A 23,443-nucleotide genomic window follows, 5' to 3' on the forward strand; every position below is an offset into this window, starting at 1 on the left:
AATATTATGCACCTGCTCAGAGGAGAAGCCTGACTTGTTTCTTTTCCATACAGATGTTTTGGGAACACATCAGCCGTGTCATTCTTCTTGTAAAACCTGCAATGGATCTGCAGCGCTGTGCACTTCCTGTCCAAAAGGTTAGTGTGGGTGTGACCAGTGGCGGTGGCCGTGCCAGTTCACCGTCACCCCTCATGCTGGCATCTTTGTGTATGGAGGTTGCGGGACTTTGATCTGGTCCCTTCCCTTGATCCCGTAACAATAGCTACCATGGAGACAAATGGGGCCCAAACACTGGCCAACAATAAAAACCAGCTTTCTAAGGAAAAAATAAAATGTTTCTTCACCCAAAAGCACCATGAAATGATTGGTCAACTAATCACAGAATCTACTCATGTCCATGGGTACTTGCTATTTTACAGGTTCCCTCCTTTTTTTTTTTTTTTTTTTTTTGATGGTATTGGCGATGGAACCCAGGGGCACTCTACCTCCGAGCTACACCCCCAACCCTATTTTTATTCTTTATTTTGAAACAGGGTCTCACTGAGTTGCAAAGAGCCTCACTAAGTAGCTGAGGCTGTCCGCAAACCCAGATCTTTCTATCTCAGCCTCCCAAATGTTGGGGTTACAAGCGTGAGCCACCATGCCTGGCTCCCTCCCTCTTTTAAAATGAATGTTCTAATATCTAAAAGAGGGAACTAGCTGGGCGTGGTGGTACACCTCTGTAATCTCAGTACTTTGGAGGCTGAGACAGGAGGATCACAGGTTAGAGGACAACCTCAGCAACTTAGCGAAACCTTGTATGATCCCCAGTACTACAAAAAGAGTGCCAAGATTATAACTATATAAGGTATAAAAGGCTACACCCCCAAACTGAAACAATTTCCTTGGAATTTTGAAGTTTAGGGTAATTTAAAATCTGGTGTCATCAGGCATGGTGGCGCATGTTTGTAATCCCAGTACTTGGGAGGCTGAGACAGGAGGATCGCTCAGGTTGGAAGCCAGCCTCAGCTACTTAGTGAGGCTCTCAGCAACTTAGTGAGATCCTGTTTCCAAATAAAATATAAAATAGGTCTGGGAGTATAGCCCGGAGGTAGAAAGCCCCTGGGTTCCATCCCCAGTACCACCAAAAAAAGAAAAAAAAAATAGGTCTGGAGTATAGCCTGGGGGTGGAAGGCCCCTGGGTTCTATCCACAGTACCACAGACACACACACACACACAAAAAAAAAAAAAAAACAAACTTGTGTCTTACACCGGGTGTGGTGGTACGTGCTTATAATTTTAGTACTTGGGAGACTGAGACAGGAGGATCTCGGTTCACCATCGACCTCAGCTACTTACACCCTCCAAAACTCAATGAGACCCTATTTCAAAATAAATAATTAAAAAACAGGGCTGGGGGTGTAGTTCAGAGGAAGAATGCCCCTGGATTCAGTCCCAGTACTGCAATAATAAATAAATAAATAAATAAATAATAGTGTCTTTAATAATATCTTTTTTTTTTTTTTTTTTTTTTTTTTTTTTTGGTGGTACTGGGGGTGGAACCCAGAGGCTTTCTACCTCCGGGCTATGCTCCCAGACCTATTTTATTTGGAAACAGGATCTCACTAAGTTGCTGAGAGCCTCACTCAGTAGCTGAGGCTGGTTTCAAACCTGTGCGATCCTCCTGTCTCAGCCTCCCAAGCACGGGGATTACAAGCGTGGGCCACCACGCCCGGCTCTTTAATAGTATCTTTTTAAATTTAACATAAATAAATAGATGTGTCATCCATTAAAGGGGGAGGTTTGTTGGGAGAGTGGCTACTGTGTTATAGTCCTCAGGAGATGGGTTGGGGAGGCAGAAGAGACCCCACCGCACTGAGCTGAGCCAGCTGGGCAGAGGGAGCCCTGTAGTGACCAATATCTACTCTCAGAGTAAAATAAATAAGCATGACAAAAGCTTCCTGGGTCAACTTTCTACCTAAAAAGTTAACTCGCCAAGCATGGTGTCACTCACCTGTAATCATGGTCCTTGGAAGACAGACAGAAGGATTACAGGTTTAAGACCAGCCTCGGCATTAAAAAAAAAAAAAAAAAAAATTCTAGTCTAGGGTGTAGCTTAGAGATAAAAGCCTCTGGGCTCAATCCGCAGGAAGCCCTGGCCCCACTCACTCATCCTGGGGGGCTTAGCATCACTAATAAGTAGGTTAGTAAATGAGAGACAAGTGGCCCACATACGTGGGCCTTGGGAAGGTTTACAAATGCCACGTGGGTATCAGTTCTCTGGCCCAGCTGTGCGCCCTGAGGACAGACTCGGTGACCTTTTCTGCCCTCCCCCGGGATTCCTAGGAGCTTACCTGTCTGCGCAGACCTGCGTCCTCTCCTGCCCGCAAGGCACGTGGCCCTCGGTCGAGAGTGGCAGCTGCGAGGACTGTCCGCGGGACTGCGCCGCTTGCTCCGGGGCCGATCGGTGTGTGAAGTGCCAGCCTCAGCCGGACCACCCTCTCCTCCTCCTCGAAGGCAGGTGCCACTCCAGCTGCCCCGAGTAAGTGTCCCGCCGCCGCCTTCCAGCTTGCGTTCACGCTCCATGATCCTGGGGAGCACTTCTCCCTCTTCACCAAGAGCCCTCCTCCTCCTCGGCTAGCCCACGCACCCGCATGGCCGTCCCTGTGGGGACTGCCCAGTCTCTGTTGGCCGCAGCAGCTGAAAGTGACTTGAACCCAGATGTCCACGTCTCCCCGTGACTATTCTGTGCGCTATTTTCCCTTTTGTCAAAACACAGTCAGGGATCATGTGTTGCACAACAACAGGGATATGTTCTGAGAGATGCCATGTGAGGCAGCTTCATCGCTGGCAACGTCATGCATGGTATGTACACAGATGGTAGAGCCCACTACCCGTGCAGACTGCAGGGTGTAGTCGTCATACATGAGGTCTGGCGTTGGCCAAAACAGGGGCCTGCGGTGCATGACTGTGCTCTTTTTCTACCTTCAATCATGATCAAGTATGTTGGCTTTTTTTCTTCCATCACAAAAGTAAGGGTATGATATGAACTTCTAAATTTTAAAGGAAGTCAGGCGTGGTGGCGCATGTTTATACTCCCAGCCTTTGAGAGGCTGAGACATGAGGATCACGGTTCGCAGACAGCCTCAGCTACTTAGTGAGGCCCTTTGCAACTCAGTGAGACCCTGTTTCAAAATAAAGAATAAAAAAAAATAGGGCTGGGTTGTACCTCGGAGGTAGATTATCCCTGGGTTTCATTCCCAATACCACACACACACAAAAAAAAAAATTAAAGAAGGTGAGTTATGAATTATAAAGAACAAATAAGTAACAATACCTTGTTGGTTATAAATTGATACCCATGGTTTTCTCAGTCTCTCAATTTATCGTTCCTTTAGTCTTCCTGGCAACAGCACCCCCACCAGGATTTACCTAAATGTATGATTGTGCAGTGTTAATACAGTAGTTCCCCTTATCTTCATGGAATAAGTTCCATCACTCCCAGTGGATACATACATTCCTATGATAAAATTTAAATTGTAAATTAGGCACAGTAAGAGATTAAGCTGGTCAGGAATTAGTAAGGACTGTCTCAGTGGTTGACCAGCTGTAACAAATGTAGCCCTCTAGCACAGGTGTGGATCATGGAGGAGCTTGTGTATACAAACAGCAAGTAAAGTGGCCTAACAGGAGGGTGCGCGTCCGCACGGGGCTTGACGAGGACTGGTGGGCTGTGTTACTTGTGTCTCTCCCCTTCCCTGAATCCTCCCCTTCTGTCTGTAACTTTTCAGTAACTCTCGCCGGAGGCAATTTGGCCAGCCCTCCCTGCCCCCGGGTGAGGCTGGTTGTGTGCCTTGCTTTGGCCGGTGCCATGGTAGCGGAAGAGAGGCCGAGCCCTTCAGTGGGTCTGTGACCTGCCCTTTTGTGCTTCTGTCTTGGCTTTGAGAAGCACGCACCGCAGTGGTCCCCTGTGCCAGGAGAATAGAGGGGTGGGAGGATGGGGAGTCCCGCCCCAGCACAGCTGGGGGCTGACCCCGGACACCAGAGAGAGCACCCGATGGTTGACCTAAGCCATGGACTTTTGAGTGAGGCGACTGTCACACAGCACTACCACAGCGATACCCAACCATGGGATGGGTATAGAGAGGGATTGGCCTGGGTATCCGTGAGCCCATCTTCTCTCAGCTGGTTTCTGACTTTCCTGCTTCTGCAGCTCCAGCTCTCCTCTTCAGCTTTCTCTCCATCTTCTCCCAGATTCAGTCAATAGCACTGGGTTTTTTATATTTACCATGATTGCACACGCGTGAGTGAGTTCCACGATGCCACACTGCGGTCATTCAGGCATTACATATGCAGACATTAGCTGGCACCCAGAAGAAAGTCGGTTTTGCAAACATAGATTCCAGTCCTATGTGTGTGTTTGAAAGACGCCATCAGCCAGGCATGGTGGCACACGCCTGCAATCCCAGTACTTGGGAGACGGAGGCAGGGAGATCACGGGTTTGAGGCCAGCCTCAGAAACTTAGTGAGACCCTTTCAAATAATAAGGGCTGGGGCTGTAGCTTGAAGGGAGATGTACCTGGGTTCAACCCCAGTACAAAAAAAAAGTATATGTTAAATATTAAAAAGATGATTAAATTGAGTCAGGCGTGGTGGCGCACGCTTATAATCCCTGCGCTTGGGAGGTGGAGACAGGAGGATCGCGCAGGTTCGAAGCCAGCCTTGCTGGCTTAAGAGACCCTGTTTCTAAATTTAAGAAATATTAAAAATAGATGTCCGTGAGTGTAGCCTGGAGGTAGAAGGGTTTCCAGGAACCCCAGTACCACCAAAAAATAAAAATAAAAAATTGAATAAGAAGTATTTTCTGTTATAAAGTAAGGTTCTAACATGAAAGAAAAATATGGGAAGTTAAAAATGACTAAATTATAAGCTGGGCGTGGTGGCACACGCTTGTAATCCCTGCGCTTGGGAGGCTGAGACAGGAGGATCTCACAGGTTCGAAGCCAGCCTCAGCTACTTAGGCTCTCAGCAACTTAGTGAGACCCTGTTTCCAAATAAAACAGAAAATAGGTCTGGAAGTATAGCCCAGAGGTAGAAAGCCTCTGGGTTCCACCCCCAGTACCACCAAAAAAAAAAAAAGACTAAATTATATACAAACTAACAACCATTTGAATTTGTTTTGTTTTGTTTCTGCAGTACTGGGACTTGAACCCAGGAGCACTCTACCACTGAGCTACACCCTCAGCCCTTTTTATTTGAGACAGGATCCTACTAAGTTGCCCAGGCTGGCTTCGAACTTGTGCTCCTACGTTAGCGTCCCAAGTAGCTGGGATTACCTGTCCCTTTTGTTTCTCTAGAGGTTCTTTTCACCGCGGTGACCCTTGTGCGTGCGCTGTGGTGGACTGCGCAGCAGCACCGTCCCCAGAGCGGTGAGTTGTCTCTCCAGCTGCTCAGCATCTCTGCTGCTCTCTCCCTTCCACAGGGGCTTCTATGCAGAAGACAGCGTGTGCCAGCGCTGCCGCTCGCCTTGCAGAACGTGTGAAGGAAATGCCACCAACTGTCAATCTTGTGAAGGGGGCTTCTTCCTGGACAATGGGGCGTGCCTAAAAGCCTGCCCTGAGAGGCATGTGGCCGTGGACGGGGTGTGCAAGCACTGCCCAGAGAAGTGTCAGGACTGCATCCATGAGAAAACGTGCAAAGGTACCTGGGAGCGTCCCGGGGGTCGTGGCCACTGAGGCAGGCTGGGCCACTACCTGAGGATGGGCTGTCCAGAGAGCCCCAAGAACCAGCCTTGCTGCTTTTAGTGAAATGTATCTACCTCCATGCCCATCTTGAAGTGTGTGTGTGTGTGTGTGTGTGTGTGTGTGTGTGTGTGTGTGTTACTAGGGACTGAACCCAGGGACAGTCTACCTCTCACATCCCCAGCCCCATTTTTCTTATTTTTTGAAAGAGAGTCTCGCTAAGTTGATGGGTCTGGACTTGAACCTGCAATCCTCCTGTCTCAGCTTTCCAAGTACTGAGATCACAGGCATGGGCCACCACACCCAGTTAAATTTTTTCTTTTCATTTTTTTTCTTTCTTTATTTTCTTTCTTTCTCTCTCTCTCTCTCTCTCTCTCTCTCTCTCTCTCTCTCTGTTTGTATTCATGAAGATGAAACTCAGGAGCTTTCTACCTCTGAGCTACACCCCCAGTCCTATTTTTTATTCTTTATTTAAAAAAGTCTCACAGCCAGGTGGGCGTGAGACTCTGTTTTAAAATTTAAAAAATTTAAAGCAGTGCACGCTTGTAATCCCAGCATTTGAGAGACTGAGACAGGAGGATCATGGTTTGAAGACAGCCTCATCTACTTAGCAAGGCCCTTTGAAACTCAGTGAGACCCTGTTTCAAAAAATAAAAAAGAAAGACTACAAAATCGGGCTGGGGGTGTCACTCGGAGGGTGAATGCCACTAGGTTCCATCCCCAGTACCACAAAAATAAATAAACAAACAAACTAACAAACTAAAGATTGGCGGTGCAGTGCCCTTGATTCCATCCCCAGTACTGCAAAAGGAAGGAAGGAAGGAAGGAAGGAAGGAAGGAAGGAAGGAAGGAAGGAAGGGAGGAAGGAAGGAAGGAAGGTCAGTCTAGTCTCACCAAGTTGCAGAAGGCCTCACAAGTTGCTGAGGCTGACCACAAACCTACCATCTTCCTTTCTCAGCATCCCAAGTACTCAGATTACAAGTGTGTGCCTCCACACTGGACTGTTGTGTGTATGGAAGGTGGGGGTCCTGGAGCTTGAAGCCAGGGGCTTCTTACCTCCAAGCTACACTCTGAGCCCTTTTTATTTTTTATTTGGAAACAGGGTCTTGCTAAGTTGCTGACAGCCTCATTAAATTGCTGAGGTTGGTTTAGGACCTACAATCCTCCTATCCCAGCCTCCCACGTATTGACATTACAGCTATGTGCCACCATACCTGTCCCTTATGGATTCTATAAACTAAGACAAACAAGACTTCTTACACACACACACACACACACACACACACACACACACACACCTGAGCACTGTCCTAAAAACAATAAAGTAAAGTTCAGGCAACTCTAAGACAGAATAGCACTCTGCCCATGGACAGGATTTTTCCCCAGAAAATCTCCGTAAAACGGCTATCCAGTTTCCTCTCCAAAATACTGCAGACTCACTTGCCGGGTACTGACGTTTCCAAAGGCTTCTCTTGGTGTGACCTAAAGATTTTTTTCAGATCCCTCCCCAAATGAGAAAAGAAACACAAATAAAATAACCACGTCCCAGTTTCTTCATGCTGACGAACTGTCTAGTGACTGATCTCCACTATTGATGAAAGAGAAGCGAATCGACTTAACCGACCCTAAACTGCTGTCTAATTGATGGAGTTTATGAAGTGCTTGATACAGTTCTTTCCCCCACCCCGTTTTTTTCCTTTGGTACTAGGGATTGAACCCAGGAGCATTCAACCTCTGAGCTACACGCCCAGCCATTGTGTGTGTGTGTGTGTGTGTGTGTGTGTGTATTTGTTTGCTAACTTACTTATTGGTACTCAGGATTTAACTCAGGGGTATTCTACCTTTTGACTACACCTCCAGCCCTATTTTATGTTTTATTTTGAAACAGGGTCTTGCTAGTTACCATACACTGCTGGCCTCAAACCTTCCATTCTCTTGCCTTAGCCTCCCAAGTACTGGGACCTAGTAAGGCTCTCAGCAACTTAGCAAGACTTTGTTCTCAAAAAAAAATAAAATAGAGTTAGGGGTGTAGCTCAGAGGTACACTGTCCCTGAGTTCCATCTCCAGTACCACAAAAGGAAGAGAGGCAGGGCAGGTCATTTCTGCAATAAATCTGGGACCATCTCATCAGGCTACCATGCGTGCCTCCTCCTCCCGAGGCAAGATGTGTTAGACACAAAAGTCTGCCCTGGCAGGGTGGGGACGGGCAAATGTCCACTCAGGTCAGTGGACCACAGTTGTGAGAAGCCAGTGGGCCCACTGCTTCTAGAAGCAGTGAATTCCTTCCTCCAGGCCACGGGGATAACTTACTGCCGCCTCCTTTCTCCAGAGTGCATGCCCGGCTTCTTCCTGCACGATGACATGTGCCATCAGGCCTGTCCCCACGGCTTCTACCCCGACCAAGACTCGCATCAGTGCATCCTCTGCCACGAAGATTGTGAGGAGTGCAGCGGCCCCAAGGCGGATGACTGTAAGCTCTGTGCTCGTTCCATGGTGCTCTACAACGGGCTGTGTCAGGATGAGTGTCCAGATGGAACTTACAAGGAAGACATGACGGCGTGCAAAGGTAAAGACTGCAGGATGCAGCAGGGCCCAGCGCCGCATCCCAACCAGCCTCCTGAATGGGTTTCTGAAGGGCAAACAGGCACCCCATTTGCATGGTTCCAGCCCCAGAGCTGTCAATAACCTTAACCTTCCCACTCAAGGAAGCCGACTTGAATCTGTTCCAATTTATTTTAAAAATGAATTACTTATAGGTTTTGATTGTGTCAATTTTATTTGTTAGAAATCACATGGACTGTCCTCCTAATGGTGGGCATAAACTACCAATTAAAGAGGATGCTCACAAGCCAGGCGTGGTGGTGCACAGTTGTAATCCTAGTGCTTGGGAGGCTGAGACAGGAGGATCACAGGTTTGAGACCAGCCTCAGCTACTTAGTGAGGCCCTCTGCAACTCAGTGAGGTCCTGTTTTCAAACAAAAAATAAAATGGGGTGTCCCATCCCCAGTACCGCAAAAAAATAAAAAATAAAAGCTTGCATGAAAGGTTGTTCTTAAAATTTCAAGCCTTTATATAAGTTCACAGCATAAGCACATTGTGCTGTAGAGGACTTTCCCTGTGCCTTCATCTACCTCCGTGGTTTGCCTCCCCACGAGACCCTCCTTCCATCCTCATCATCCATGGCTCCTCTTGCCCCAACTCCACCTCTCACCCTGCACTTCACCCCAAGAATGGATCTGCCATCTACACATCTCCTTGTGTTTTAACTGAGCATGAACTGTTTGCCTCTGACGCATCATCAGGGAATAGAAAAGTGTCCATTGCTGGAGGGATTCTCAAGGCGGCGCGGTGGTCCAGGGAAGGACTTTCCCAGGTCAGGGAGGCCTTGCCACGCCCTCCTGGGCCACTGGGGCAGATCTGCGAGAGCTCTGCTGAGGGCCGGCACGGCCCCTCCCGGCTGAGTGACTGAGTATTTCCAGCCCTAACTTCCCGGTACTATACCATGAGGTGATACCAGTCACAGGACCAGGCACGTGTTCAACCAGGAAGTGCTTATCAGGGCCCTCTCTGAGCTGTGTGCTCTCTGGGGCCTGGGAAACAAGGCAGGCAGAACCCTGCCTGCGTGCAGCTCACATGCTATTAGGGAGAATCGATAATACAGCCCAGAGGGGGAAAGCAAGACAAGGAGGGGAGTAGGACGGTGAGCAAGGTGAAGTTGAAACTTGAGTGAAGATGTCCCAGAAAACCTCTCTAAGGGGAGACAACGCCTGTGAGAATACACACGCACGGATTTGGGAAAGAGTGTTCCAGGCAGAGGGGCTGTGGCTGCGAGAACCTGGAAGAGGGAGTGAATTGTTCCTGTTTTATTCATCTAACAAATATTTGCTGAGTGCCAGTTATCTGCCAGGCCCGCTCACAGGCACTGTGCAGTCATAAATAAATACCAAAGAGCACTTTTTGTCCATGCAGTTGTATTTTGACGATTGCTAGACAGGTGATAAACGGATTGTATCCTGGGACATGGGCGAATCGGGGCTGAGGATGGCTCGAGAGGCCGCTGACCAGCCTGTGACCATGCTGCCAAAGGATGGATGGCCAGCTGGGCGCGGTGGTGCAAGCCTGGAATCCCAGTGCTTGGCAGGCTGAGACCAGAGGACTGAAGTTCGAGGCCAACTATAGCAACTTAGGGGACTCTCAGCAACCTAGCTAGACCCTGTTTAAAAAGGGGGCAAGGACTGGGGGCGTAACTCAGAAGTAGAATGCTCCTGGGTTCGATCACCAGTACCGAAAAAAAAAAAAAAAGGAATTTCTTGTCATTATTTTGTTGTAATTTGTGCAATTATAGTGAGCCTAACTAATATTTCTGAGGTGGCGGGTACAGGAAGGAGCTCTTTGGGCAATACAGAGAAAGTCAGACAGCTGTTATTTTTTCTCATTCTGCAACAAGAGTGCCCCACCCAGCACCCAGGGGCAGTACCCACTACACGAGTCCACACCCTAGGCATGCACAAAGCACCGGAAGTCTCCAGATGGAAGAAATGCAGACCCCAGAGCAGTGCCCGCCCTCTCTCACTCTGTTTCCTGCCACACCTGCAGAGTGTCCTGAGCCCTGCCGGACCTGCTCCTCTGCCAGCACCTGTGATTCCTGTCGAGAAGACCTGCGGATGAACTCGCACGGGGACTGCGTGGCGCCCACGGAGTGCGCCTCCGTGGAGTTCTGGGACAAGGAGGCCCGCAGATGCAAGTCCTGTCACAAGAAATGTACCCGCTGCAGGGGCCCCAGGGAGGACCAGTGCCTCGCCTGCCCCGCGCACAGACTGCTTCTCAGTGAGTCACTCTCTCCCCAGCAGGCCTTCACTTTCCTCTCCTGGGCGCACCAAGGAGAAGGCCTGGTGCCCAGTGGACATGGCTTCTGTATTTTTAACTTTTCACTGTCATTTGGGAATTTTTCAAACCTACAGAAAAAGATACAGGAGTGAGAAAAAATGGTGCATCATACATATGCCTTTTAACCAGTCACCTACTGGGAATTATTTTACCCCATTTATCATTTGTCTTTCTCCCTCTCCCCCTCCTATGTAGATGTATATGATTGAATCCAGGGGCACTTCACTTCTGAGCTACATACCCCCAATTCTGTTTTATTTTGAAACAGGGTCTCACTAAATTGTGGAGGGCCTCACTAAATTGCTGAGGTTGACTGCAAATCTGTGATCCTCCTGTCTGAGCTTCCCAAGTACTGGGATTACAAGTAGACTATATATATATTGCCCAGCCCATTTTCATTCTTTTTTTAAACAAGATAGATGTTTATTTTTCTACCACATGAAAGTCCAGATGAAGGTAACTTGGGGCTGGCTTGGGCACTCCACTGCATGGGGTGATCGTGTGGCTCCACGACGTGTCTCCTCCTTCTGAGGTCACCAGTGTTCTAAGATGCCCTGCTCTTCTCAGCCATCATGCTGACATTCTAACCAACCGTAAGGAAGAAAAGGGTCAAGACATGCTGTGTCCCTTTTAGGACATTTCTTGGAAATTGCCTGCATTATTTCTACCCATATTCAGTTGGTCATTCTTTATTTTGAAACAGGGTCTCACTAAGTTGCAGAGGGCCTCACTAAGGAGCTGAGGCTGGCTGAAAAACCTGCATCCTCCTGTCTCAGCCTCCCAAGGACTGGGATGCATGTGTAACCACACCCGGCTCACAGTACATCTTTTTATATGAGGGTAAGCTAGGTACAACTTGGCCCCTGTCCACAGCCACTTTACTACATGTTTCCTAAGCATATTGATACTTTCTTGCATAACCAAAGGACAGTTGTCAACGCTTACACATTTACATTGATAAAATAATATACTATTCCTAGCTGTGCATAGTGGTACCCACTTGTAATCCCAGTACTTGGGAAGCTCAGACAGGAGGATCACAGATTTGCAGCCAACCTCAGCAATTTAGTGAGGCCCTCAACAATTTAGTGAGACCCTGTTTCAAAATAAAACAGGGTTGGGGTATGTAGCTCAGAGGTAAAATAGACCTGGATCAATCTCCAGTAGCAACAAAAAAAAGCAACTTAACGTAGCATTTCTATTAAAATTTTTTCCAACTCCTTTTTAGAAAAAGATTCAGCCCAGTTTTAAGTGTTGCATTTAGCTTCCTTGTCTCTTTATTTATATTTATTTATTGATTTATTTATTTATTTAATTTGGTGATACTAGGGGTGAAACCCAGGGTCTTTCTACCTCTGGGATATACTCCTAGACCTATTTTGTATTTTATTTGGAAACAGGGTCTCACTAAGTTGCTGAGAGCCTCACTCAGTAGCTGAGGCTGGCTTTGAACCTGTGCGATCCTCCTGTCTCAGCCTCCCAAGTCCTGGGATTACAGACATGGGATTATATCCCAGCAATTGAAATGAAGCTTGGTGAACTTCCTTGCCAGCAGTTGCTTCTTTGTGGAAATATCCCTTCTAACAAGATCTCCCAAATAGCCCCACCACCACCACCATCGAGGGAATATTACTTTTGTTGTAATCTCCCCAGTCTAGACTGGCACCAAGGGTCCCCTTAGATGTCGTCACACAGGCAGTGACCCTCCCTTCAACCAGGGATGTAGATTATACTAGGACTGAGGTTTCAGCCCTGGTGTATAACACAGGGATACATCCCCAAGGACCGAGTACAGGACTTGCCCAAACCGGGCATTCTCGAGCTCTCCCTGTCCTGCCCCACATCACCAACCACACCGCCAAGCTATTTATAAACTAGATAATTGGAGGTTGGGGTAGACTGCTTAATGTTTCCCCTGAAAAGTCACGTCCTAATCTCTAGATCCTGCAATTATATTGCCGTATTTGCTCACCTATAGTTTCTCCCTCATCTAGAGTTCTCCTCTGACCCATCTTCTCCCTAATGCCCATGTATTAGGGAGAGCATCCGATTTTTTACTTTTTGTGGCTGACTAATCTTAGTATAATGTTCTCCAGTTCCATCCATTTCCCTGCCGATGACATGTGTTTGTTGTTCTTTATGACTGAGTAAAGTTCCATTGTGAACATATCCCATGGTTTTGTAATCCGTCCATCTGTTCAGACTCTTCTCTTCCCTCAACAGACACAACCTGTGTGAAGGACTGCCCAGAGGGCTACTACACCGACCGGGACCACCAGCTCTGCGCCCCCTGCCACAGCTCCTGCAGGACGTGTGTGGGGAGACACAGCGTGCAGTGCCGCTCCTGCCGGCCAGGCTGGCTGCAGCTGGGAGATGAGTGCCTGCTGCACTGCAGGGAGGGGTGAGGTGCTCAGTGGCTTCCCATCTAGCTCTGCAGCTGCTCCCATTTTTCAGATGTGCAAACTAAGACCACTCTACAGTCAGGTTAAAGTCTCACTGCTAGTAAGGAGCAAGGATGGGACCATACACAAGAATGGAAGAGGAACAGCAGCGAAGGGCGACCCCTGAGAGGACATAGAGGGTCAGATGGTCACAACAGCTCACATGAGCAAGTGATCTTAGCCTGGGCCCAGCCGCGCCCACATTCACAAGGTGCAGGTTGGGCGTGGTGGCACACACTTGTCATCCCAGTACTTGGGAGGACAACCAGGAGGATTGCAGGTTCAAGGCCAGCTTCAGCTACTTAGGAAGCTCCTGTTTCAAAATAAAAGAGTAAATTAGGGCTGGGGGTATAGCTCAGAGGTAGAATGTCCCTGGGTTCTATCCTCAGGAACGAACACACACACACACACACACACACACACACACACACACACACACACGTCAGCAAAACCAAGACAGGCGATGCCTCCCTCCAGCAGAGCAGTGCAAGACTTCAAATGGAAGTTATTTTTCTTCCATTTTTTAATTTGTTCTGGTTCAAATATAATATGCAAGATTCATGCAATGCATGTGGGACACTGGTTTTTATTTACAAAGGGAATAATTCCAGTTAACATCTTCATTTGTACCCCCATTTACTCTCCGACCTGCCTTACCTCCCTTACATCCTCAAATTACAGGTTTAGTTATCATGGGCAACCTAGATATATCTTTCTAAAAGCATTTTACAGGTAAAGATTCTTAATATTTCTCTGCTAGAAAAAAATGTCGGTATATTGATCAGAAGGTCTTGCTTGTTACCAGTGAAATTGGAAGAGAGTTTGACTGTGTCATTCTTGTTTTCTGCCTGGGCGTCCCAGTAGAGAGAAAGATTGATGCAGACGTGTAGCAAATTCCGTGTTCCCAGCCAGTTATCCAGGCACAGAGAATTTCCAGACCCACGTGAAAGAGCTCCATCCTCGGCCCTTCTCCAATGCTTTCATCCATTTAGTCCAACAGCACTTTCTGCTTGTTTCATTTATTTTAGTGCTATATATGGGCTTTCGTTTTTACTTATGACCATTCAATCATTTATCCAATACTTGTTTATTAATAGCACTTTATGTGAATTAGGTGAGTTAAGATACTTTGATCTTCAAGAGTCTATTCTTATTCCTATGTCTTCCCAAGAAAAATAGACACTTCTGAAAGAAAATCAGCTCCTGCTGTTCACACATGCTTCCACCATACTCTGTCCAGAGCCACACACGCTAGCAGCTCTTGAAAAACACCAGTTCTCGGGGTCAAAGGACCCTCCCAGACAAGAGTGGGAGTGGGCCTTCCTGGCTCTGCCCTCCCACCTCACCCTGACAAATGTCTGAAAAGATATGGATCCTATGGAAAGAATCTGTATCTTCAAACCAAGTCGTTCGTACTCTTACGAACAACAAAAGGGGCGAGGGATAGTCCTGTGATCTACAAAGAATGCACCTGATGGAGATCATTCTTCGGTATTATTGAATTAATAGGAATCAATATGAAAAACATAAAGAGAATGCGGACGGTAGCATTAAGAAGATAATTATTCCACCGTGTGTGGAGTTACCCTTGGGAGTGAGTAAGGCACGGGTTGCTGTGGGTCTCTTTAGCAAGGAAGAACTGGAGTATTGATGGAGTGTGTGCGGAGAATCAATCCTTCCTTTGGTAAAATCGGTATTGCACATGCATTGCATAAACCCCGTGTGTTAAATCTCTGCCTCGGGAAGGCAGGTGTGTAATTCTCTGCACTCTGTCCCAATACACATAATTATTTCAGTATTGAACCTCACAGAAGGTTCTCTCAGGCTCAAATTTTTGTCTGTGTTTATGCATGGGATCTTCAAAGCTCTGAGGCTCAAGAGATTTCATAGTCCCCTCGTGCAAAAAAAAAAAAAAAAAGTCATCATAGTAAACAGCTGTGATGGGCTCTTCTTTTAATCGGATTCAGCAGACTCCGCGTTGTCTGTCTTTCAGCATTACTCTGACAGTTTTTAAAATCTTCTTAGACTAGATCAGTTCTCCCCCATGGTTCTTCTTGATGTTTCCCGTCTCGATTTTACAAAGCCTTTCCAACCACAGTGTATTTTTATATTATTATTTGATTCCACAACAGTCTCATGAGTCGGACACTGGTCTCTCCAGTTGTTTTGTTCTCTGTAGCCTTGTTTTGTTCTACAGTGCTGGGGATCAAACCTAGGGCATCACAAATTCGAAGCGAGCAATCTCTCCCCCAGCTACACCCCTAGCCCTTCCTCATTTTCTCTATTTCACAGATAAGGGGAAACCAAGGCTCAGAGAGGTAAAATGACTTGCTCAAAGTCATACAGATATCAATACATGATGGAGATGAGACCAAAAATCTCATTTTTCTGACTCCAGTACTGTGTATCCCTCTGATCTGTGCATATTTTTGCTGATTTTTCTTGGGCCTTACATGATCAGCTCTTCAGTCCATGATCGATGCTTTCTTGGGATTTCACCACATTGGCTCTCAAATGCTCCTGTCTTCCCATGCACTCATGTACAAGCGACTGTCTTCCACCTACCTGAAGCAAGGCTTCACGGATGCCTGGCAGCGAGTGGGCCCAGGGTCGAGGGTCTCAGGACTCAGACTGGCATTTCCTATGCCTGGTGTTAGCTTCCAACAGTCCCCGAGCTGAATTAGACCACAAAAAAAAAAAAAAACAACAAAAAAAAAAACCCTGGGGCTGTCATTTTGCATCAGAAGAACCAAAGACGAAGCTTTCTGGTTTCTAGGGTAGTTTTTAGAATGTTCTGATATCCAGAGATGGGGCAGATAGACTCTAGAAGTTTATCCCTAGTGAGAATTTTCTTACCCTTTTTTCTCTTATTTGCAAAATTTTTGGTTACTTTTAACAAATGTACCATTTTTGTTATAGTGTTGTTTCATAGGTAAGTTCAAGTAACATCACCCCTTCACTCACTGTTTAACTGTAAACACACCTTCTAAATTCTCTGAGCCTTGGTCTTTGCATTTGTAAAAAAAAAGGGGGGGGGGATAATATCAAAATCATAACTTTCTATGAGGACTCATCATAAAATTCATAATTATCACTAATATACATTAATTATTTGTTTTAGTTTTGCAGTACTGGGGACCAAACTCAAGGGCATTCTACTCCAAGCTATTCCTCAGCTCTATTTTATCCTTTATTTTGAAACAGGCCCTCACTAGTTTGCTGAGGCTGGCCAAGAACTTTGATCCTCATTCTCCTGCCTCCGCCTCCCAAGTACTGGAATTACAAGTGTGCTCCACCACACCTGGTTTAATTATTTATAATGTGCCAGATATATTCTAACTGCTGTCTTAGCAATCACATGTTTAATTTTAGGTTCTAATATTAACCCCATATTATTTTGTTTATTTTTGTGTGTGCGCTACTGGGGATTGAACTCAGAGACATTTTACCTCCGAGTTATACCTCCAACTCTATTTTTATTTTGAAACAAGGTTTTGCTAAGTTGCTAAAGCTGGCTACAAACCTGTGATCCCCCTGTCTCAGGCTCAAGTACTGGGATCAGAGGCATGTACCACCTACTCAGCTTATTTTTAATTTTTATTTATTTATTTGTTTGTTTTTTAGCTAGCAATTTTCGAGCCACTCTCACCTGTGATGAAGGTGGGCCCTTTCACAGGTCTTACCCAACTTAATCCTTACAAACAGCAAGGGAGGGATTGTAATGCCCAATTTATAGGTAAGAAAACTGAGAATCTACTGAGAAAGTTCAAAAGGCTAAAGTTGCTTGTAAATGAATCCTGTCTGACCAGCCAAGCTTCTTCCACCATGCCCAATTTAGGCGCCAAGTGAGTACACTCAGGGCTCCAAATCCATAGGTCCCACGTGGGCCAAAAGTAGGAAATATTTAATTACATCTGGTACTAAGCATGTATAGACATTTTTTCTTGTCATTATTCCTAAAACAATATAATAGAGCAACTATTTCTATAGCACTGACATTTCATTTGGTACTATAAGTAATCTGAAGATGATTTAAAGTAGAAAGGAGCCGGGCGTGATGGCGCACGCTTGTAATCCCAGCGCTTGGGAGGCGGAGACAGGAGGATCGCGCAGGTTCGAAGCCAGCCGCGCTGGCGTAAAAGACCCTGTTTCAAAAATAAAAAATAGGTCTGGGAGTGTAGCCTGGAGGAAGAAGGGCTTCCAGGAACCCCAGTACCACCAAAAAATAAATAAATAAGTAAATAAATAATAATAATAATAAAGTAGAAAGGAGAACCAGGCATGGTGGTGCACTCATAATCCTTGGGAGGCTAAGACAGGAGGCTTGCAGGTTTGTGGTCAGCCTCAGCAACTTAGCGAGGCCCTCGACAACCTGTTACACACACACACACACACACACACACACACACACACACACACGAGTGTGGTGGCTCACACCTCTAATCCCAGTACCTGGGAGGCTGAGACTGGAGAATTGTAGGCTGGAGCTGAGCCTCAGCAATATAGTGAGACCTTGTTTCAAAATAAAAAATAAAAAGGTCTGGGTGGTAGAGCCAACAGGTAGAATACCCCTGGGTTCAGTCCCCAGTACCAAAAATAAACAAACAAACAAACAAATAAATAAGTAGACTGAGAGTATAGCTCAGAGATAGAATGTCCCTGAGGTCAATACCCAGTACCCGCCCCCTACACACACACACACACACACACACACACACACACACACAAAGTATAAGGTCATATACAAACACTAACACTGCTATATTTATATAAGGACTTCAGTATCCTTGGATTTTAGTATCCATGGAGGATCCTGGAACTGATCCTCCATGGACACTGAGAGACAACCGCATTCCATCTTCGCTCCCCACTTTGTTTCAGATATTATGCAGAAAACTCCACCAGCCAGTGTAAGAAGTGTGACAGGAGCTGCAGGACGTGCCAGGGCCCCGGGCCCACAGACTGCCTGTCTTGCGATACATTTTTCTTCCTGCTCCACTCCAAGGGAGAGTGCCTTCGCACCTGCCCAGAGCATCATTATGCGGAGCAAAGTGCACAAACCTGTGAGAGATGTCATCCAACTTGCAACGAGTGCACAGGTGAGTCCCTGCCGGTCTTCCCCTTGTCCTTCTCTCCCTCCTCTCCACCCTGGAGGGGCCTCTCTCTCCCAGCCTCCTCCCTGCCCTCCCCAGCATGAGCACCCTCTGTTTACTCTTAGCTTCTGCTTCTTCCTGGGGCATCTTGCTGCCCCTTCTGAGTCCTCATGCTTCAGGCACAGAGGCAGGCATCCTCTCTTCTTGGGGTATTGCTCACCTCCTCCAGCTTCCTTCTGCACCTGTTGCATCTGCCTAGGGAAACCCATTCATTGTTATCACTTCAAGAATTCCCTAAGTCTTAAGCCTCAGACCCTCCCAAGCTCCATTTTCATTTTTTTTCCCTATACTTGTTAAAAATCAGTGTTGGTGGGGCCACTGTGCAACCATTACCCAAGATGATACTTCTGAATTGACCTTCTTTCTCCCTTGCCTTGGGCTCAACCCACCTACCTCCAACCCAGCTAAACTTCAAGGTCGGTTGCCTATCTTTCCTAAATAGTCCTCTAAATATTCTTCTCCATTCTCACTGTCCTCATTTTCCACTTTCAGCACCTATCAGACCTTTTGAAGTAGTCAGTACCCCAGCCCTTCTCCTGCCCCCCACAAGGGCAACCCATACACTAGTGTGTTAGCCAGCTTTGTGTCACTGTGACCACCTATCTGACAACAATGGCTTTACTCCCCACCTCTATTTTATTTTTTATTTTGAAACAGGGCCTCAGAAGGAAGGAAAAGTGTGGCGACCTACTGTAAGCAATTTTCCAACTGAGTTGTATTTTATTCACTTTTGACTACCCACTAATTTTAAGATGTTAAAAAGAAAAAAAAAATACCTAAAAATGCCAGGGGCCAGGAGGATGGGGAAGTATTATACACCTCGGGCCTTTTGTGTGAAAATTGGCACCTCCATAATTAGGTCATTCCTTGCCTTGACACATTTAATTTGTATTTATCCTCCTGATTTGGGCCAGATGTGGTGGTACATTTCTGTAATCCAAGTACTTGGGAGGCTGAGACAGGAGGATCACAGGTTTGAAGCCAGCTTCAACAATTTAGTGAGACCCTTAACAACCTGGCAATACCCTGTTTCAAATTTTAAAATGTTAAAAGGGCTGGGGGTGTAGCTTGAAGGTAGAATGCTCCTGGATTCAGTCCCTAGACACACACACACACACACACACACACACACACACACACACACACTCGCTGTTGGGAATCAAGAGAGGCTGGATAACCAAAGCCCCCAGCTTTCCCAAGCTACCTCTCTCTGTGCCCAGCAGTGCTGAGACACCTGGGGCTGCTCTGCGTTTGTGGAATTCAGCCCAGCAGAGTCAGTCTGAGAAGAGGTGGTGAGCTGCTCTGAGCTTTAAGGAAATGCCAAAGACCCTGCCTTTTGCATCCCAGGACTCCTTAAAAGCAATAACAGATGTATAGTCTTAAACTTGAAAACAAAGCATTCTAAAAACCAACAGAACAGACAACCCTGTGTGAAAGAAAGATCCTGGTACCTGTGTGTGCAGCTTTTGCAGCAAATCACTGTGGGACAAGTAAATAAAGTCACTGGTTTTTCACCCAAAGCTGACAGGTAGATAGGGTGTGTGTGTGTGTGTGTGTGTGTGTGTGTGTGTGTGTGTGTGTTTAATGGGGATTGAACCCCAGGCCATTCTACCTCTGAACTATACCCCCAGACCTATTTTATTCTTTTTTATTTTGAAACAGGGTCTTACTTGGTTGATGAGAGTCTCACTACTTGCTGAGGCTGTCCTTGAACTTGTGGTCCTCTTGTCTCAGCCTCTCAAGTACTGGGATTACAGGCATGTGCCACCACACCTGACTCTGACAAGTATCTTGGCGCATTGCCCAGGATCTCATCCTCAGCCAAATTAGTGTCTTTATGTGTATGTGGAGGGGTGGAGTTATAATTAGGAATGAGCTAATTATAGAGGTGATAGACAGGAAGAATAAATTCTACTGTTCTGTTGCAGAGTAGAATATATAGTCAATAATAATGTGTATTTCAGAATAGCTAGAGAAGAAGATTTTGAATCCTCAAGGAAACAATATATGTTTGAATGAATATGCTAACCTGATGCAATTGTTATAGAAACATCAGTAACAGGTAATACCCATACATTTGTACAATTACTGTGTGTCAGCTAAAAATAAAGGGCTGGGGGAGTTGCTTAGAACACCTTCTCAGCATGTACTAGGCCCTGGGATCAGTCCTCAACTCCACCAATTAAATACAGAAAAAAAAAGAAAATGTAACTAATCTTAAAGTACAGGTTTTGTGACTTAACCCGGCTACTGCTATTCCCTCCCATTTTACTTTTTTGATACCCTTATTTTAGTTTAAATTGATTAAGTATACTTGCATATGTTTATGGGCTACAAAGTGATGTTGTGATACACAACTTAAGCAAGCTAATTAACATGTCCATTTGCCTTGAGCAATTATTAGTTTTTGTGACAAGTACATTTGAAATTTACTCTCGGCAATTGTGGAGTATTGAATGCACTGTTATTAATTCTAGTCACCACACTTGTACAATAGATCTCAAAACAACAACTCGCTCCTTCTGTCTAACTGAGCCTGCATACCTTTTGATTGGCTTTGCTCCATTCTCCTCTCCAGCTTCTGCCATCTGCCCATCTGCTCTACTTCCGCGAGTTCCATTGTTTTAGAGTCCACATGTAGATGAGATCATGTGTCTACCCATAATTCCTCTTCATTAAAAACATAGATTTACCGAATGTGGTATTTATAATTACCCAGTAGATTCACAGCCAGCCTCAGCAATATAGTGAGGTCCTCTGAAACCTAGTGAGACCCCGTTTCAAAATAAAAGAATAAAGTAGTGCTGGGAATATCACTCAGAGGTAGAATGCCCTTGGTTCCATCTTAAGTACCACAGTAAATAAATAAATAGCCAGGTGTGGTGGCCCATACCTGTAATCCCAGTACTCAGGAGACTGAGACAGGAGGGTTGCAGGTTCCAGAACAGCCTTGGCAACTTACAAAGGCCCTCAGCAACTTACTGAAACAAACTGTGTGTGTGTGTGTTTGGTACTGGGGATTGAACCCAGGGGCATTCTATCTCTGAGGTATACCCCCAGCCCTATTTTTTACTTTTTTATTTGAAATGGGATCTCACTAAATTGCTGAGGCTGGCTATGGACCTGCAGTCCTCTTGTCTCAGTATTCCAAGTACTAGGATTGCAGGCATGCGCCACCATGCCTGGCTGTGAGACCCTATTTGAAAATAAAAAATAAAATGGAGAAGAGGGGTATAGCTTAGAGGTAAAATGCCCCTGGATTCAATCACCAGTACCACAAAAATTAATTAATTAATAAAATATAATAAATATGGCTAGGGATATAGCTCAGTAATATATTGCTTGCCTTACATGCACAAGGTCCTTGGTCTAATCTCAAACTCCTAATAATAATAGATAGATAGATAGGATGAGGCTTAGAGTATGGCTCAGTGGTAGAGCACTTTCCTATAGTTTTCACATGGCCCTGGATTTGATCCCCAGAACTGTAAAAATAAATAAATAAATAGATACATATATAGGATGGGCCATTTCTTTTACTCTCCCATAAGGTGCTAGGGATTGAACCCAAGGCATTGCATATGCTAGATAAATATTCTATCTCTGAGCTACATCTTATCTCAAGGATATCAGACTTCTGAGAAGAGACCTTATAGCATTCAAAAGAGTTTCAAAGCAATCTCTTACCACCGCTACTTCCAGAATTAAGAATCACTGGACACAATGGTCCTGTAAGCCCTAGAAGTTCCGAGTCTAGAGCTGTATCTCAGCAGGGGATGGTATATTCGTGATTTAATCACCACTAAGTATCAGGAGCCTCCGAATGGGTTGCATCACTCTCCCTACTAGTTAAACAATAAGCAGAAGGACAAATAAAGGTTTTATAAAATTCTTTATCATTTCTTGTTCTCTGAAAATCTTCTCTTGCTGGATAAAAGATGTGTCATTGAGAATTTTCAATTTCCAGGCTGAAAGTCTGCAGTTTGGACTAATTTATTTTGTCATGTAAACATCCTCCTCCCCACATCCTCACTCAATTCACCTTTCCACTTCAATTCAATTTATTTGACATATTCCCTGCTCCCAAGTGTTCTGGAACCAAGACAGAGGTTAAAATCCAAGGCCAGTCTAATAAGTTGGAATTGTTTTTTGTTTCTCTTTTTCCTTTCAGGCAAAGGAGCCCTGAGTTGCTCATCCTGCGTGTGGAGTTACCACCTCATGGGAGGAATCTGCACCTCGGATTGTGTCGTGGGGAAATACAGAGTGGGAGAGGTACTGGGGAGCTGGGGGCGGTGTGCCTTGTGCCCCTTTACGGAGAACATGAACTCCATCCCTGCGTGTCATTCTGGGCAGCCAAACCTCCTAAAATCCCTACACTCCCTTTAGTTTAGGTTTAACATTTTAAAGTCTTCTTCCATCAGCTCAGGAAATAACCTGTAGCCTTCATGTATAGCCTGAAAACTGAGAAGACCTAAGAGTAATGAGGGGGTGTTAAGTGGTGAGGCCCTCAGAACGGACCCTACCGTTGTTGTCATGGCCATAGGAGTTTCAGTCTACATGAGACTTGTGTCAGAAATAGAAACTATGAAGCCAGGCATGGTAGCACGTGCCAATGATCTGAGTACTTGGGAGGCTGAGGCAGGAGGATTGTAGGTTCAAGGACAACCTTAGCAACTTGGTGGACCCTCAGCAACTTAGGGAGGTGATGTTCCAAAATCAAAAAATAAATAAAAGGGCTGGAGGTGTTGCTTAGAGGTAGAATGTGCCTGGGCTCGATCCCTAGTACTACACACCCAAAAAGGGATCTGGGGGTATAGCAGAGGCAGAATGCCCCTGTGTTCAATCTTCAGTATCACAAAATAGGAATAAAAATAAAATATGCCAAGATGCTCAACAAATGGAGTCTGTGTGTGCATGCGCAGGTGTGTGCACACGTGCCCATGTGTGGTGCTGGGGACTGAGCCCAGGGCCTCACACATGCTACACAGGTGCTCGACCACTCAGCTACCCACCCCAGTCCCTCCTTTCCTCCTCCTTCTGTTTCACCATGCTTCCAAAGTTACAGAAATAGAATAGGAAGGCATCTTTTCCAAACCACATTTCCAGCACAAGCAAAGAGCATCTTGCTGGGAGGAAAGCCACTGTTTTTTGTTTGTTTTCTAATCTCTGGACTGTCTTCTCAAAGAGCCATTTAACTGCTTTAGATACACAGTCCAATTTGCATCATTCTGGGTCAGGGGC

At 45.9% G+C, this 23,443-nt stretch overlaps 1 protein-coding gene across 1 annotated transcript in view; it reads left to right on the forward strand.

Moving 5' to 3' along the window:
• PCSK5 (proprotein convertase subtilisin/kexin type 5) overlaps positions 1-23,443 on the forward strand; it is a gene marked incomplete at both ends in the record, with an annotated part of 434,445 nt that overhangs the window by 405,528 nt on the left and 5,474 nt on the right. Inside the window, 8 exons of the mRNA XM_080709117.1 lie at positions 54-137; positions 2,327-2,522; positions 5,463-5,680; positions 8,051-8,287; positions 10,318-10,548; positions 12,832-13,009; positions 17,931-18,148; positions 22,374-22,474. Of these exons, the coding sequence (XP_080565243.1) occupies positions 54-137; positions 2,327-2,522; positions 5,463-5,680; positions 8,051-8,287; positions 10,318-10,548; positions 12,832-13,009; positions 17,931-18,148; positions 22,374-22,474 (1,463 nt within the window). The remainder of the gene's footprint in view (positions 1-53; positions 138-2,326; positions 2,523-5,462; positions 5,681-8,050; positions 8,288-10,317; positions 10,549-12,831; positions 13,010-17,930; positions 18,149-22,373; positions 22,475-23,443) is intronic.

Source organism: Muscardinus avellanarius, assembly GCF_963383645.1.
Source record: "Muscardinus avellanarius genome assembly, chromosome: 13".
NCBI lineage: Eukaryota > Metazoa > Chordata > Mammalia > Rodentia > Gliridae > Muscardinus > Muscardinus avellanarius.